Here is a 14,025-nt window from a genome sequence, read left to right as displayed (position 1 = left end):
TCAGTGGTAGAGCCCCTGCCTAGAATCCCCCAGTGAGGGGCTGGGGTATGGCTCAGTGGTAGAGCCCCTGCCTAGACTCCCCCAGTGAGGAGCTGGGGTGTGGTTTAGTGACCAATTGCTTGTTCAACATTCATGTGTCCCTAGATTCAATCCCCAGTACAATAATCAGAACATCCTTCCACATATCCTCACTGGATTTTAACCATTCTCCTCTCTTGTCTTTCAGTAATTGTTTTTGTTTGTTTTGTTTTGTTTTTCTTCTTGGGATTGGCTAGGAGAGGACAACTATTTATTATCAGACCACATCGCACACTGTAGCTCAGGCTAACCTAGAACTCACTATGTAGCACCAGCTGACCTTGAGTTCACAGCAGTCTTCCAGCCTGGTCTTTCAGAGTGCTAGGACGACAGGCTTCCCCACTGTGCCCGGCTGCCCTTCTGTCATTAAACCCCGCTTGCTTTTCCTCTATCCTGTGCTCCTCTGCATCCCGTGTCTGTGTACTCTTAACAGTTGCCTTCTGGATCTGTGCATACCACAGAGACATCACATTGGCAGTCTCCTGCCACACGGCAGTCCTGTTAGCAGGTTCAGCGGACAGAGCTCCGTGCCACGCTCCTGGTCCCCATGGTGAAATGTCTCCTGAGCTGTTTGCAAGTGTCTCCCTGTGACCTCTCTTTTGTATCTCTTGGGTCACTGACCTTGGAGTGAGTTCATAGGGGGTGAACTTAGAGGGAAGACCAAGGAGAGAAGTAGGAAGAGACCCTGGAGGAGCACATCTTGGGCCATCCCTGTTAGGGGCAAGCCTCGGGTGCATGTGGGGAAGAGCAGGCCTGCTGGGGCTCAAGAGACTTCATGAAGCCACAGGCCCCATTTCTAGGAAGCAAGAGGTCTGTGCCCAGTGTCTAGCTCATGCTTCCGTGAGAGCATTTGCCATGGCCATGGTCAAGAGCTTCAGATCTTGCCAAGTTGTGCCCAGGCAGCCAAATCACCAAGCTATGGGCAGAGCTGTGTGACTCCAGCCACTCTTCTGGAGGACAGTTGCCTCATGGCCACCTTCCCCCTTGATGCCAGTGGATAGAAACGAAATCCAAAATTTCTTCAGCACAGCTGCCTTCACGAAGCAATCCTGGTTGGTTGAGTGGTCCTTGCCAGTCAGTTCTGAGCTGGTACCCTGTACACAGAGTCCCCTTCCAAGCACACACTGAGCCATAACCATCTGTATGTGATGCTTCAGGTTCTATACCGTGCCAAAGACCTGGACCCAGAGCCCAGAAGCCACGTGGTACGAGGGAACCACACGCAGTCTGCACTGCTGGCTGGCCTTCGAAAGTTTGTGGTCTATGAGCTCCAAGTCCTGGCATTCACACGGATCGGGAATGGGGTCCCCAGCTCACCTCTCATCCTGGAGCGCACCAAAGATGACAGTAAGTACATAGCTAGTCCTGTTGCCTTCTGGCTTAGTTTTCCAATCCAAAATAATTCGGATTGTGGTTGTTTTTAATGTAAATTTTCAACCACTTTTTTTTTCTAATTAATGGAAACAAAACAAAAATTGTTTCCAGTCACTGGGCATGTATGTGGCCAATCTGAGCCTCGAGAGGATTTTTACAGCCTGATTATGGACCATGCTAACTATGCTGTGGGCAGGGGCTAGTGAGGGTTGGCTAGGTTGTGAACCATGAGTCCATCCACTTATTAACAGATCTACAGATCTAGATAAAACTCCTCTCTGGACCTCTGTGTCCATTCTCCTGGGGGATGGTGAGTATCACCATTTGCATTCAGATTGTTAATTATAAGTTTTTGCACAGAAAGCAGCATGTTTGACAGCACCCAGGGGTCCCCAGGTTCTGGTGCTTCCAGATTTGAGTAACAAGCACATCTTGCTGGCTTTGTTTTTATGGAAGTCTAAATCATCAGTAAATATGTTTTCCCACTTTCCAGATGTGAAACACTTAAAGGTTACCTCCTTCACACGCCCGTTATTTAACAGGCCGTAATGAATATGTCAGGGGGAAAATACTGATCTGCCTAAACACCCACCTCGGAATCAGAAACGTCTGATGGGATGGAAACAACAATATGGTTGTTTAAGCATATTCTTGGCATGGATAATGAGCTACAGCATGTTCTACCTACTCCACAGAGAGAGCCCTGTCTCCCTCATTCACACAGCCTCTGGATCCAACCTGGGCTCTGTGCTACATACCTCTCTCACTGCTGTGACCAAATGCCTGAGTAGTAGCTTAACAGAAGGAGGGTTAATTTGCTTCATAGTTTGAGGGTACAGTCCATCACGGCGGGGAAGGCATGGTGGCAGAAGGGAGGCAGCCAGTCACATCACAACCACAGCCACAGAGCAGAGAGAGGAATGCCTGTGCTCAGATCACCTTCTCATTATTATTCAGTCAGTGACCCCAGCCCCCTGGATGGTGTCGTCACAGTTAGGATGAGCCTTCCCGCCTGTTAGCCTCATCTTCTGTTGTGGACATGCCCAGAGGTCTCTTAGGTGATTCCTGATCTAGTCATCTTGACAGTCAAAACCACCACTGCTTCTGTGGGGTGATTCCTTCAGCTTTCTCTAAGACAAGAGGTTGGGGGTAGGTCAGAAGTACCGGGGAATTAGTGACTGAGCCATATTAGCTGCAAGTGGTACTGATCATCACTTCAGTTTAGTCCTGAGGAAAGAAAGGAGAGACCTTTCAGAAACTGTCTCAGTGTTCGCTGGCATCGGTCCTTCTAAGGACCCATCTAGTCAGGAAATGATTTTTTTTCTCTAATTGTTGTGTTATTTATATAAACACATCTTCTCTCTTCTCTTTGACACAACCCATTCAGCCTCAGGGACAGCTCAGGAGGTCATTGCCATGTCACACTGGTGTTATAAATTAGTCCTGACATTCAAGCTCGTGGCCTCCCTTGAACATTTATTTCCCCATGTATGGATATCACTATACACATCCAGATCCACCCTCCCAGAGTGGACAGTTCCCCACATTCTGTCTCTGCATTGATTAGCTCTGTGCCGATGCGTGGACATCGATCTGTGATTAAGTCCAATGAGAACTTCTCACACTGGCCACACACTAACCTGCCTATCCGTTTAAGCAAATATATTTTATGAGGGCTGAGACCCTATTACTCAATCGTTCCACCAGACATAACGGCATTTTAAATTATCGGTGCACTGAACCACACAGAAGAGTTATTATATGCATCTGTGAGCATCCGCTCTTAATTTTCTAAGACAGGGCAGGGGAGGTGAGGCCAGCGTAGGCCAGGAAGGATTCAAGGATCGTCTGGTGGGTGGGGGTGGGGGTGGGGCTAAGGGATAACTTGTATTGGTTATTTGTGGTTGTAACCAAATAGCTGACAAAGGCAAGGTAAGGGATGGGGGTTTACCTTGCTCACTCGCAGTTTGAGGATACACAGTCCAGCATGGTTTCACAGTAGCAAGAGGAGGAGGTGACTGTGACTCGGTGTCTGTGGTCAGGAAGCAGAGAGAGATGCATGCTGGGGCCCAGCTTGCTTTCTCCTTCTTATCCAGTCCAGGACCCCATCCCCCGGGATAGGGACACCCATATTCAGAGTGGGTCTCCCACCTCAGTCAACCCGATCTGGAAAGCCCTTCACAGACACGGCCAGTGATGTGTCTCCTAGGCGATTCTAGATCATGTCAAGTTGACAGTCAGTATTAACCATCGTCATTGCCAAACACCTGCTCTACAAAAGTCAAACCCAGCAAAGGAATCTAGTCTCATACTGGCAAAATATTTACTTCAAAGTCATAGGTGACTCTCAGGCTAGCGTTGCTGTGAGCTCTTCTGTCCTGTAGGCATAGTCTCTGAGCATGGTTTTCTAAGTCAGATGGTTAGGAGTCAAAATAAAGCATGCTTTTCAAAATCACTAGGGAGTCACATGGAGCCGATGAGAGTCCAGAAGTCCCCCACTGAAAACATGGGGTAGAAAGGTAAAACGCCTTTATCTTCCATAGAGTGCCTGCAGAAGGAGTGTGAGGACCTGAGTTCAAATCTCCTAAAACCTACATAAAAAGCCAGGTATAAAATAAAAAAGGGGGGGGGCTGGAGAGATGACTCAGCAGTCAAGAATGCTGGCTATTCTTTCAGAGGACCTGTGTTCAATTCCTAGCACCCATATTGGGCAGCTCATAAGTGCCAGTAACTCTAGCTCCAGGGGATCCAACACCTTCTGAACCCCATGGGCAGCTGTACACATGCAACACGTATCACAGATCTATATGCATAATAAAGAAACAAACAAATAAATAAATCTTTTTAAAAGGTAAATCAACTTTTTAAACGTAAATTTAAAAAAAGGAACGTGGGACCACCACAAGGAGAGCCGTGGCAGCCATTAGAGCACGAGGCCGGCCCATCTACAGAACCCTATGTGACTCCTGTCTCACTGTGCTTTCCCTCAGCCCCAGGTCCTCCCGTGCGGCTGGTGTTCCCCGAAGTAAGACTCACTGCAGTGAGGATTGTGTGGCAGCCCCCAGAGGAGCCCAATGGTGTGATTCTGGGTAAGAAACGTTGTGGGGTGGGGAGTGTGAGGAATGGCAGAGAGAAAGGCAGGAGATTTGCTCTCTTCTGTTTCTACCAGACAATGAGCAGGTAGACATGAATCACGTCGGCAGCAGCCAGCATCTCCTGGACACCGAGCGAGCATCATAGGCCTCCTTTGTTCCTGAGCAGGGCCCTGAGGCTTTCTCCTGGAATGAAATTTACATTGTGTTAACCCAGAATTCCCTCCATCTGTTTGCGGTCCATGCGAGCCCGTTGGTAATCAGCCTCCCCCAACTCCGGGCTGTGCCTACGTGTTTAGGAAATGGCAGGCTAGTTTTTCATAGCAGATGCTGACCTGGCTCTTGGAAGCATCGTCTCTCACTATGAGGCCTGCACTGACCCGTGGAGGGGAGAGGCTGCTGGGAGACGCAACTCTGATAAGATTGACAGAAAGCCAGCAGATGGTGTTTAAAGCACCATCAATACCTTCATTTATAAATACTCTTACTTAGTCAAATTAAAGACTCCATGTTTGTTCCCATCGCCTGGTGGAACATAGGACTGAGTGAGGTCCAGTCGTTCTCAGGGTCTCCCTCAGGCCTGTAGGAAGATAGCTTGAGTCATATGCACATGGCGACTGACACAATCCAGACTCACTGACTGTCCTGTAAGCCAGCCTCCGATAGAGGCTGGGGTGGGTGAAATGCTGCTTGGGAGCTGTGTCTCGGGGTGGTGGGGAGACTTCCACAGCCCTGGGAGCAGGGAAGGGACCTCTGGTGGGGTTTGCCTGAGAGCTGAGACAGATCCAGAGCATGGGTGAGTGCGCTGTGTGTGCTGGAGACTGTGTGTCTCTTAGTTAGGGTTTCATTGCTGTGAAGAGACACCATGACCAAGGCAACTCTTATAAAGGACAACATTTAATTGGGGCTGGCTTACAGTGTCCAAGTTCACTTATTATCAGCCCCTTATTATCATGGTAGAAAGCAGCATACAGGCAGACAGGGTGCTGGAGGAGCTGAGAGTTCTACATCATGATCCTAAAGGCAGCCAGAAAGAAATGGAGACTGTCTCCTGCAGGCTGCCATGAGGGTCTCTCTTACTCACTGGGCAGAGCTTGAGCACAGGAACCCTCGAAGGCCACCTACACAGTGACACACTTCCTCCAACAAGGCCATACCTCTTAATATTGCTACTTCCCATGGGCCAAGTATTCAAACCATGACAATGTTACACATGGAAAAACAGGCATTTCAAGAGTAGGGTCCCAGAGTGTGGTTGCAGACCTGAGTCACCAGTGACATCTACCTGGTCCCCATTCACAGGAGACTCCGAGTTAGTAGGCAATTCCCAGTGAAATTCTTCATCTGAAATGATGGGCCAGTGACAAATGTCTCTGCGGTCAGCTGCTTTTGATCTTGCCTGTCTAAGGCTTGGCTTGAAGAAAGCATTTTCACTTTTATTAAAGACAGACTCAGGGGCTGGAGAGAAGACTCCGAAATTAAGAGTACTGGCTGCTCTTTCAGAGGACCTGGGGTTGATTCCCAGCTCCCACATGACAGCTAACAACCATCTGGTTCCAAGGGGCACACGTGAGGTATATGGTCATACATGAAGAGAAGGCATCCGTATATATGAAACAAAAATAAATTTCAGAAACAATTAAGGAAATTAAGGACCAGAGAGATGTCTCAGTCGGTAGTGTTTGCTGTGCAAGCATGAGAACCCAATTGGATCCCCTAAAACCCATCAAAAAGAAATTCAGGCATAGTCGCATATGCCTGTAACCCCAGCATCGTGAGGATGAATCCCATGGGCTCACTAACCAGGTAGCCTTGCCAGATTGTGAAGTCCCAGGCCAACGAGAGACCCTGCCTCAAAAGATGAAAGGCAGTTGTTCCAAAAACAAGGTGGTCGGCACTGGAGGAACCACACCTAAGGTTGTCTTCAGTACCCTATGTGTGCACACACACACTCACACACTCTCACACACATATAAACACTCACACTCACACACACACACACACACTCACACATAAACTCACACATACACACAGACTCACATAAACACATACATACTCACACACATTCACACACACAAACACACACACACACAAACACATACAAACACACACACATTCACACACACACCTGAAAACCCACGCATCTTCAGCAGCCCAGAAGCAGAGGCACCAAAGGCATGTTTGTGTGGAGCAGTTGCCTCTCTTTAGAGTGGGCCTCAGTGATGCTGTGTCATCCACTCCAGGAGGGTGGGGGGGTGTAGCAATCTTCACTCCCTGAGCTTCCATTGCAGGGTCTCTGCAGTCACCAGGTCCAAGTATTACTGTGAGTAAAGATCTCCTTGAGGTTGCGGCCGCTTCCAGCCACAATCGTGGCAGCTTTAGAAACTCCTATGGAAATGAGCTCTGGCTGGAAAAGGTAGTGAGCCACATCTGGCTCAGGCTGGGGCTAGGGAAATGGCTTCAGAGCAGGTGGCCAGTGCAGAGGCAAACCATGCTTTCGGAAGAGCCTGCCCTCAGCATGACAACAGGACACACATTATTATGAAACAAACAGAGCTGGATACCCAATTCCCCGAGAGTTGTCCCCAGAAGGCCACACCAAAACAGGCAACATTTTGAGAGGTGCAAAGTAATAGAATTCTGGTCTGTCACCTGGAGTCCAAGAGGCCTAAAGACAGTTTTCTCTGAAGAAGTAAGTTCCTTGGGCTCCACCCTGCCCCAAGCCTCGGGCTTTCATCTCCAGCCCTGCTGACGCTGTCCCCTCCGGCCCCAGTCACTGTCAACTCCCTAGTCCCCTCTCTGCGTGTATTACTGCTCTTGGACCTCATGTTCCTATCCACATGACCTGGTACACAGATGGATGATACAGCTTCCCACCGCTAACCAGTGCCTGCCATGCAGATACAAGGCCAGATCCATACCTGGGGTCCTTCTGTAAGACTCATAAGGAAGCCTCCTCCCTTATATCTGCTGCTGCTATAATTGAATGCCAGAGACCGTGCAGCTTGCAAAGAATAAAGGTTTACTCTCCCTAGGTTTGCAGGGCTTCTGCAACCAGTAAAATATTAGACCCTGAGATTTTAAAATGACCCTAGTGCCCCATGTGGACAATGAGGCCGGGTCTGGTGGGATTTGCAGCTTCCCATACCCTACAAGGAAGGATGACATTTTCAGTGCATTATTAAAGGCAGGCGTTTAAGGGAGGGTATGCAGTTTCTGGGGATGGAGGGCTTAGGTGAAATGGCTGCACTGGGGAGTGCCTTGCTGGTTGATGGGGACTCTGCAGAGGTCACACTGTGTGTGGAGGCCACATACAAGAGAGAGTAACAGGACTTTTATAGGACCTGCAAGGTAATTTAGTCTATAATCCTCAAAACTCATAAAGACAACAACAACAAAATAAAAACCCTAGGCTTGGTGGTGCACTTATAGTCCACACACTAGCTCCAAAGAGAAGAGACAGGAGAATGGCAGGGCTCACTGTCCAGCCACCATAGCCTACTCAGTGAGCTCCCAACCACTGAGAGACCCTGAAGAATGACACTGAGGCTGACCTCTGGCCTCCACACGCACACGCTTACAGGTACACACATGAACACACATAGACACATGTGCCCACACCCATGCCCATACACACACATGCAAAATAAAATAATTAACTAAATAAGATGACATTTACAACAGACGCGTCATCCAGGATCTGGGTAATGCACTGATGCCTTAGCTCATAAGTGACTTCACCAGGCTGCTCATGTTCCACCGCAGAAAGGACCCACCTGTGGACCCCACCTCCCAGCCCCTCACAGGCATGGACTCTGAGTCCTTTGGCAGGGATGCTCAACCTACAGCATCCTCTTCTACAAAAATGCCACCCATCATCCAAGTGTCTGTAGCTGGCAGCCACCCTCCTCTCTGCACTCCGAGAGGACACCGCCATCCTCAGCATCTCACTGTCCACGTGGACTATTGCTTACTTCTAGATCTTTCTCATTTACTCTTCAACGTGTCTCGGAGCATCGGTGCTGGTCACTGCAGCACCACAAAGTGTGATTTAGTCAGCAGTACCATGCCAGGTCATATCCATCAGACATGGGACAGTGAGGTTCCATGACCCTCTGTACAAATGGAAGGGTGTGAGGACAGCACCCCTCACATGTCCTTGTTGGGAATGTCACATGTGTAGCCTCTGGAGAGCCACACATGGGAAAGATGAGCAGGGTCACCTCCATTCCAGCCATTCCTGTCTCTAGACACTGTGCCCAAAGGAAACTCTACAGCAATGGTTCTCAATCTGGGGGTCTCGACCCCTTTGGAGGTCATATATCAGATAGTCTGAATATCAAATATTTACATTACAATTACCTTATGAAGTAGCAACAAAATAAGTTTATAGTTTGGGGTCACTACAAAATGAGGAACTTTGAAGGGTCATAGTATTACAAAAGTTGAGAACCACTGCTCTGTGGATTTGGGGGTATAGCTCAGATGACAGAGTACTCTCATGTGTGAAACCCTGGGCGAACTGGGTGGTGACACATGCCTATCATCCCAGCACTCAGGGTGTGGAGGCAGGAGGATCTGAAAGTAAGTTCATGGTTACCCTCAGCTATTTAGTGAGTTCAAGGCTAGCCTGGGCTGTGTGAGACGCTGTCTGGAAAAAAAAAATAAAAAGGAAACACACATATTTGCAAGACTATTCATTTAAATAGATTTGCTTATGTAGCAAAGAAGGCAGCTCTGATCTACAGTTTGTGTGGCTCGAGTCTCAGGGTGCTGCTGGTGTTCTCCCACAGTCTTAGGCTCTACAGTATAGTAAAGCAGAGAGCAAAGTGGGTGATGGCAAAGAGTCCAGAAACCTCACTGCCTGACCTCAGATCTCATCCTGCCATCTACTAACTGAATACAAAAAACAAGAAAAGAAAGACTCGCTCAGGTCCCCAGGCTTCAATTTCCGAATTTGTATCCCTCTTAACTCATGCAGTGAAATGCTCAGAAAAACATCTGCCACATTTGGTGCTTCTGGTGATTGGAATATGCTTGGCCCATGGGAAGTGGGGGTGTGGCCTTGTTGGAATGGGTGTGACCTTGTTAGAGTGGGTGTGGCCTTGTCAGAATGGGTGTGGCCTTGTCGGAATGGGTGTGGCCTTGTTAGAGTGGGTGTGGCCTTGTTGGAGGAAGTGTGTCGTTGTGTAGGCGGGCCTTAAGGTCTCCTACTGCTCAGGCTCCACCAAGCGTGGAAGAAAGCCTTCTCCCGGCTGCTCTCAGATTCAGACATAGTACTCTTAGCTCCTCCAGCACCATGTCTGCCTGTGTGCCAACATGCTTCCAGCCGTGATATAATGAACTAAACCTCTAAAACTGTAAGCCAGCCTCAGTTACGTGTTTTCCTTAAAAAAAAAAAAAAAAGTGTTGCCTTGGTCATGGTGTCACTTCACATCAATGACACCTTAACAAGGACAGTGCTCAGTAAACGGAGATTATCTATCACATTTGCTAGCTTGTCACTTCTGGCTGGAGGGGTCAGGCCAGACCATAAACTTACTTTGTATATACTGATGGTACATTACATTCCCCTGTTCTCCACCACTCTGCTTTTGGTGTGTGTTGGGGGGAGGATGCGTACGTACATGCATGTGTGTGTGCGTGTGTGTGTGTCTATCTGTCTGTCTATCTGTCTGTCCATGGGTATTCAGGTACAGGCACCTATGCACACACAGAGACCAGAGGAGGGACCTGGGTGTCCTCATGTACCACTCTCTGCTTTATTCCCAGTGACTCTGAAGCTAGGCCAATGGCTAGCAAGCTCTAGTGACCCTCCTTTCTCTGTTCCCCATAGTGATGGGGTTACAGTCATGCACATACAGCTATGCTTGACTTTTCCTGTGGGTACTGGAGACTTTAACTCGTGTCCTTTTGCTGGCACAGCAAGCACTCCTTCCTACTGGGCTGTTTACTCAACTGGGACATTGGAGTTGGTTGAGAAGTCCAGGTGGGAGCATCACTGAAAATCACAAACACATAGGGAAGAAGTAGGTGGTATTTACTTCCAGCACCCTGCATTAATCGGTATTATAGTACCATAATACAGAATCTATAGAACTGTAGAACTGGTATGACTATACGTTACAAGGTGAATTTACTAAAGACAGGCTGGAGAATCCAACAGTGGCCGTCTGCATGCTGGAGAGCTGAGTACCAGGGAGCTGGTCAGTCCCAGAGTGTGGATACTTCAGAAGTCCCAATCTGGTGCCTGATGCCTGGAGGATTCCTGGAGGGCCACTGGTCCTCAGTTCATGTTGGAAGTCTAAACAAATTGGGTTCCAATGTCATTGAAGGGTGGCAGCAACAAAAGAGTGGATGTACTTAGCAGCAAGGAGCAAAGGCGGGCAGGCAAAGCACTGCTTTCCCCTACAATCTCTTTGTATCTAGGCTGCTGGAAGGCACTGCCCACTCTGGGGGCATCTTCTCCCCCTCCCCTGAGTTAATTCTTCCTGGAATTAACCTCCATTACACCTCCATTCAGAGGCATGCCTCTTAGTTGATTCCAGAGACAAGATTAACCATCCTACCTAAATGCTAAGTCAGCTAGCAATTCTGTCAAGCAGGCAAAGTGGCCTTTGAGAGTTTGGGGTTATAATGGCATCTGGTGATAGCAGAAGCTGTCTAGGGAGCCTGTAACCTGGGTGTTATTACAGCCAGCACATCAGACCACAGATGCTGTAGGGAAGGACAAACAGTTCCTAAAGATCCAGGCTGTTGCTGGGGTGGAAAGGAAACCCTCTGCATGCCTGGATACCCAGAATGGATGTTCCCGGGAGTTCAGGCTGCCAGCGTGGCCTTCTAAGCATGTGGACTCATCCACAGCTCATGCCTTCCCAGTTTATATGGAAACATGCTCTTGCATTTCCCAAAGAGATTAACAGCATGAAACAGCGCCGGAGCCTGGAGGGAGAAAATACTTGCTTATGTGTGTGATAAACAGTTTACTATGGAGAGCTCAGAACAGTTGGAAGTCGCCTCTGGGGTTTGTGGAACTACCTGAGTCCAGCCGCCTGCCCCCAACTTGGCAGACGGCTCCGCGCACCCTTGCATGCTGTTAAGGTAGGCTTCATGCACACACTCTTCAGAACTGTGCCGTCACCAGACCCAGACCTGAGATTCTGCTCCTGTCTCCACCCATCAGAAGGGCCCCAGCCAGCCAGGACCCAATACTAACCTTGACCAGTTTATGTCGTCGTCGTTGGTTTTGTTGTTTTGGTTTTTTGTTTTGTTGGGAACCCTGCTGCAGCATTTCTGTGTTCCCAGGCCTCAAATAGATAAGCTCTAAACCTACAGTCACACTCTGCAGGCTAAGTACGGGGTTTCCTGGGGCCCTTAGACTGCTTCTGGGGTCTCTAGTGGGCGGGGCTTTATAGCCTCCAAACAGTCACCAAAGCTTAACAGCACTGGTCCCGCTGATGGCTTTCCTTCGGGGACCTGAAGATCCTCAGGGAGACTGACACCTTTGCTTGTCGGCCATTGGCCCACAAAAGGTTTGCCTTGAGTGACAAGACAACGCCCCAGACAGCTGTTCCAGCTCTGGGGTGAGACTTCAAAGAGTAGGAACCCTTCCGAGGCTCGTTGCCCACGGCTGTGTCGTCTTACCCTGTCCTCTATCTATCGTTCCTCCAGCCGATTTTCTGGGTGTGGGAAGCAGGTTGGGAAGCCCACACAGGCCTCGCGTTGCACATTTTAATCTTCCCTTCGGATCGATGTCCCTCATGCTTGGCCCTGTTCTCTTCGGTGCCCTTATTATCATAATTCACCCATAACCTTAAAAACAGGGCTTCTCTTGAGCCACATTCTCCTCCTCCTCTCGAGTAAGCGTATTCATTCTTTACAAACACACACCGCAGCCTCCTGACCCTGGCTCGCTGAAATCCCACCCGCTAATGCTTCTGATCCAGCCGCGACCATAATTACATAAGAAGCCTTATCCTCGGAAACGCTCTCAGCTCTGAACACCATCCATCATTATTCTCTGAAAATGCAAGAACTATTCCACAGCTGCCTCTCCCATCGAGGATGCGCAGGAAAGAGACCACCGCGGTCCAGCGAATGAGTCTCTTTGGCGTGTCAGGGTGAGGAGCGGGTGTTAATTTTTATGTTCAGCACACCAGGGTGCAGGGTCTGCTAATGATGCCACATTTATTGGAGGGAAAATAATAGGAAGGTACAAACAGAAGCCCGAGGCTGAGGAGTTTTCTCTCGGTAATAGCTCAGTGTGGAAAGTGGATTGGAGACAGAAAATAATAACCCAGATTTCCTGCAGTTAGGGACAAATGACATTGTCGCTTCCATACATTATCTACTGAGTCTACACAGTGATTGTCCCAGATAAATATTCTTCTCGTTCTGTTTCAGAGACACAGGGGTCAGGGGTTAAGGGTAGCCCTGCAGCAAAAAAACATCCGCTTCTATGAGAGGGAGGAGCCCCACTGTGCTAGACAACCACAAGGATTGTTCCAGGACCACGTCCTCGGATAAATGGCGTACTGAGTGCAGATGACCTGTGCTCCCAATCTGCATACTGGAAATCCTCTCTAGATGACTGCCTGTGCCTGGTCCGGAGTAGACATTTTTATATGTGGGTCCTGCAGTATTCATACTTGCTCACCACTAACATGGGGCTTTTCTTGAGTTTTTAAATGACTTAAATTTCTACCTCTACCCCCCCCGTGTGTGTGTGTGTGTGTGTGTGTGTGTGTGTGTGTGTGTGTATGTGTGTATGTGCAGGTGCCATCAGAACACACCAGGGGACATCTTGCCCTGTTACTGCTCAAAAACATGGCCAGTCTCACCTTCATACACAGGCTGAAATAGAGCATGGAAAACCCAGTGTCTAAATGGATACAGGCCTAGAATAGAGGGGCCTCTGTATGTGGTACCAAATGCCATACATTCAATCTCTGTGTGTGCACCTGTGTGCACCTGTGTGTGGAGGTAAGCTATCACTGTCCAGTGTCATCCCTGGGACTCTATCCACCTTGTCTCTCTAGCCTGAGGCTTGCTGATTTGACCACTTGTCACCACATCCCCAGAGCTGGGATAACAGGCATGCTGCCACCTACCACACTTGGCTTTCTATGTGGGTACTAGGACTGAACTCAGGTCCTCAGGCTTGAACAGCAAGCACCATACTTATTGAGCCTTCTTCCTACTGTGAATGGTTTCAGCATTCCCAGTGAGAGGAGAGACATCAAGAGTTACATGGGGTAGGGATATGGCCGAGGTAAATGAAGAACTGGACTGGGGTGGAACCCCGATCACTGGCTACCTGCTGTCTGATCAGGGACTCTCAGAGAGATATACAGGGATCTCACACATGACAACCAAGAACCACCGAGCCACACTCCCAACCTTTCATGGGAGATTCTAGGCAGGTGCTCTACCATCCCCTCACTGGGGGATTCTAGGCAGGGGCTCTACCACTGAGCCACAC

General features: G+C 48.9%; 1 protein-coding gene across 1 annotated transcript in view; it reads left to right on the top strand.

The window, feature by feature from the left end:
* Sdk1 (sidekick cell adhesion molecule 1) overlaps window positions 1-14,025 on the top strand; it is a 620,720-nt gene that overhangs the window by 506,253 nt on the left and 100,442 nt on the right. Inside the window, exons 26-27 of the mRNA XM_028756035.1 lie at window positions 1,236-1,425; window positions 4,443-4,541. Of these exons, the coding sequence (XP_028611868.1) occupies window positions 1,236-1,425; window positions 4,443-4,541 (289 nt within the window). The remainder of the gene's footprint in view (window positions 1-1,235; window positions 1,426-4,442; window positions 4,542-14,025) is intronic.

Source organism: Grammomys surdaster, unplaced genomic scaffold (genome assembly GCF_004785775.1).
Source record: "Grammomys surdaster isolate TR1022 unplaced genomic scaffold, NIH_TR_1.0 126109, whole genome shotgun sequence".
NCBI classification, from domain to species: Eukaryota; Metazoa; Chordata; class Mammalia; order Rodentia; family Muridae; genus Grammomys; species Grammomys surdaster.
This window is presented reverse-complemented; position numbering and strand designations above follow the sequence as displayed.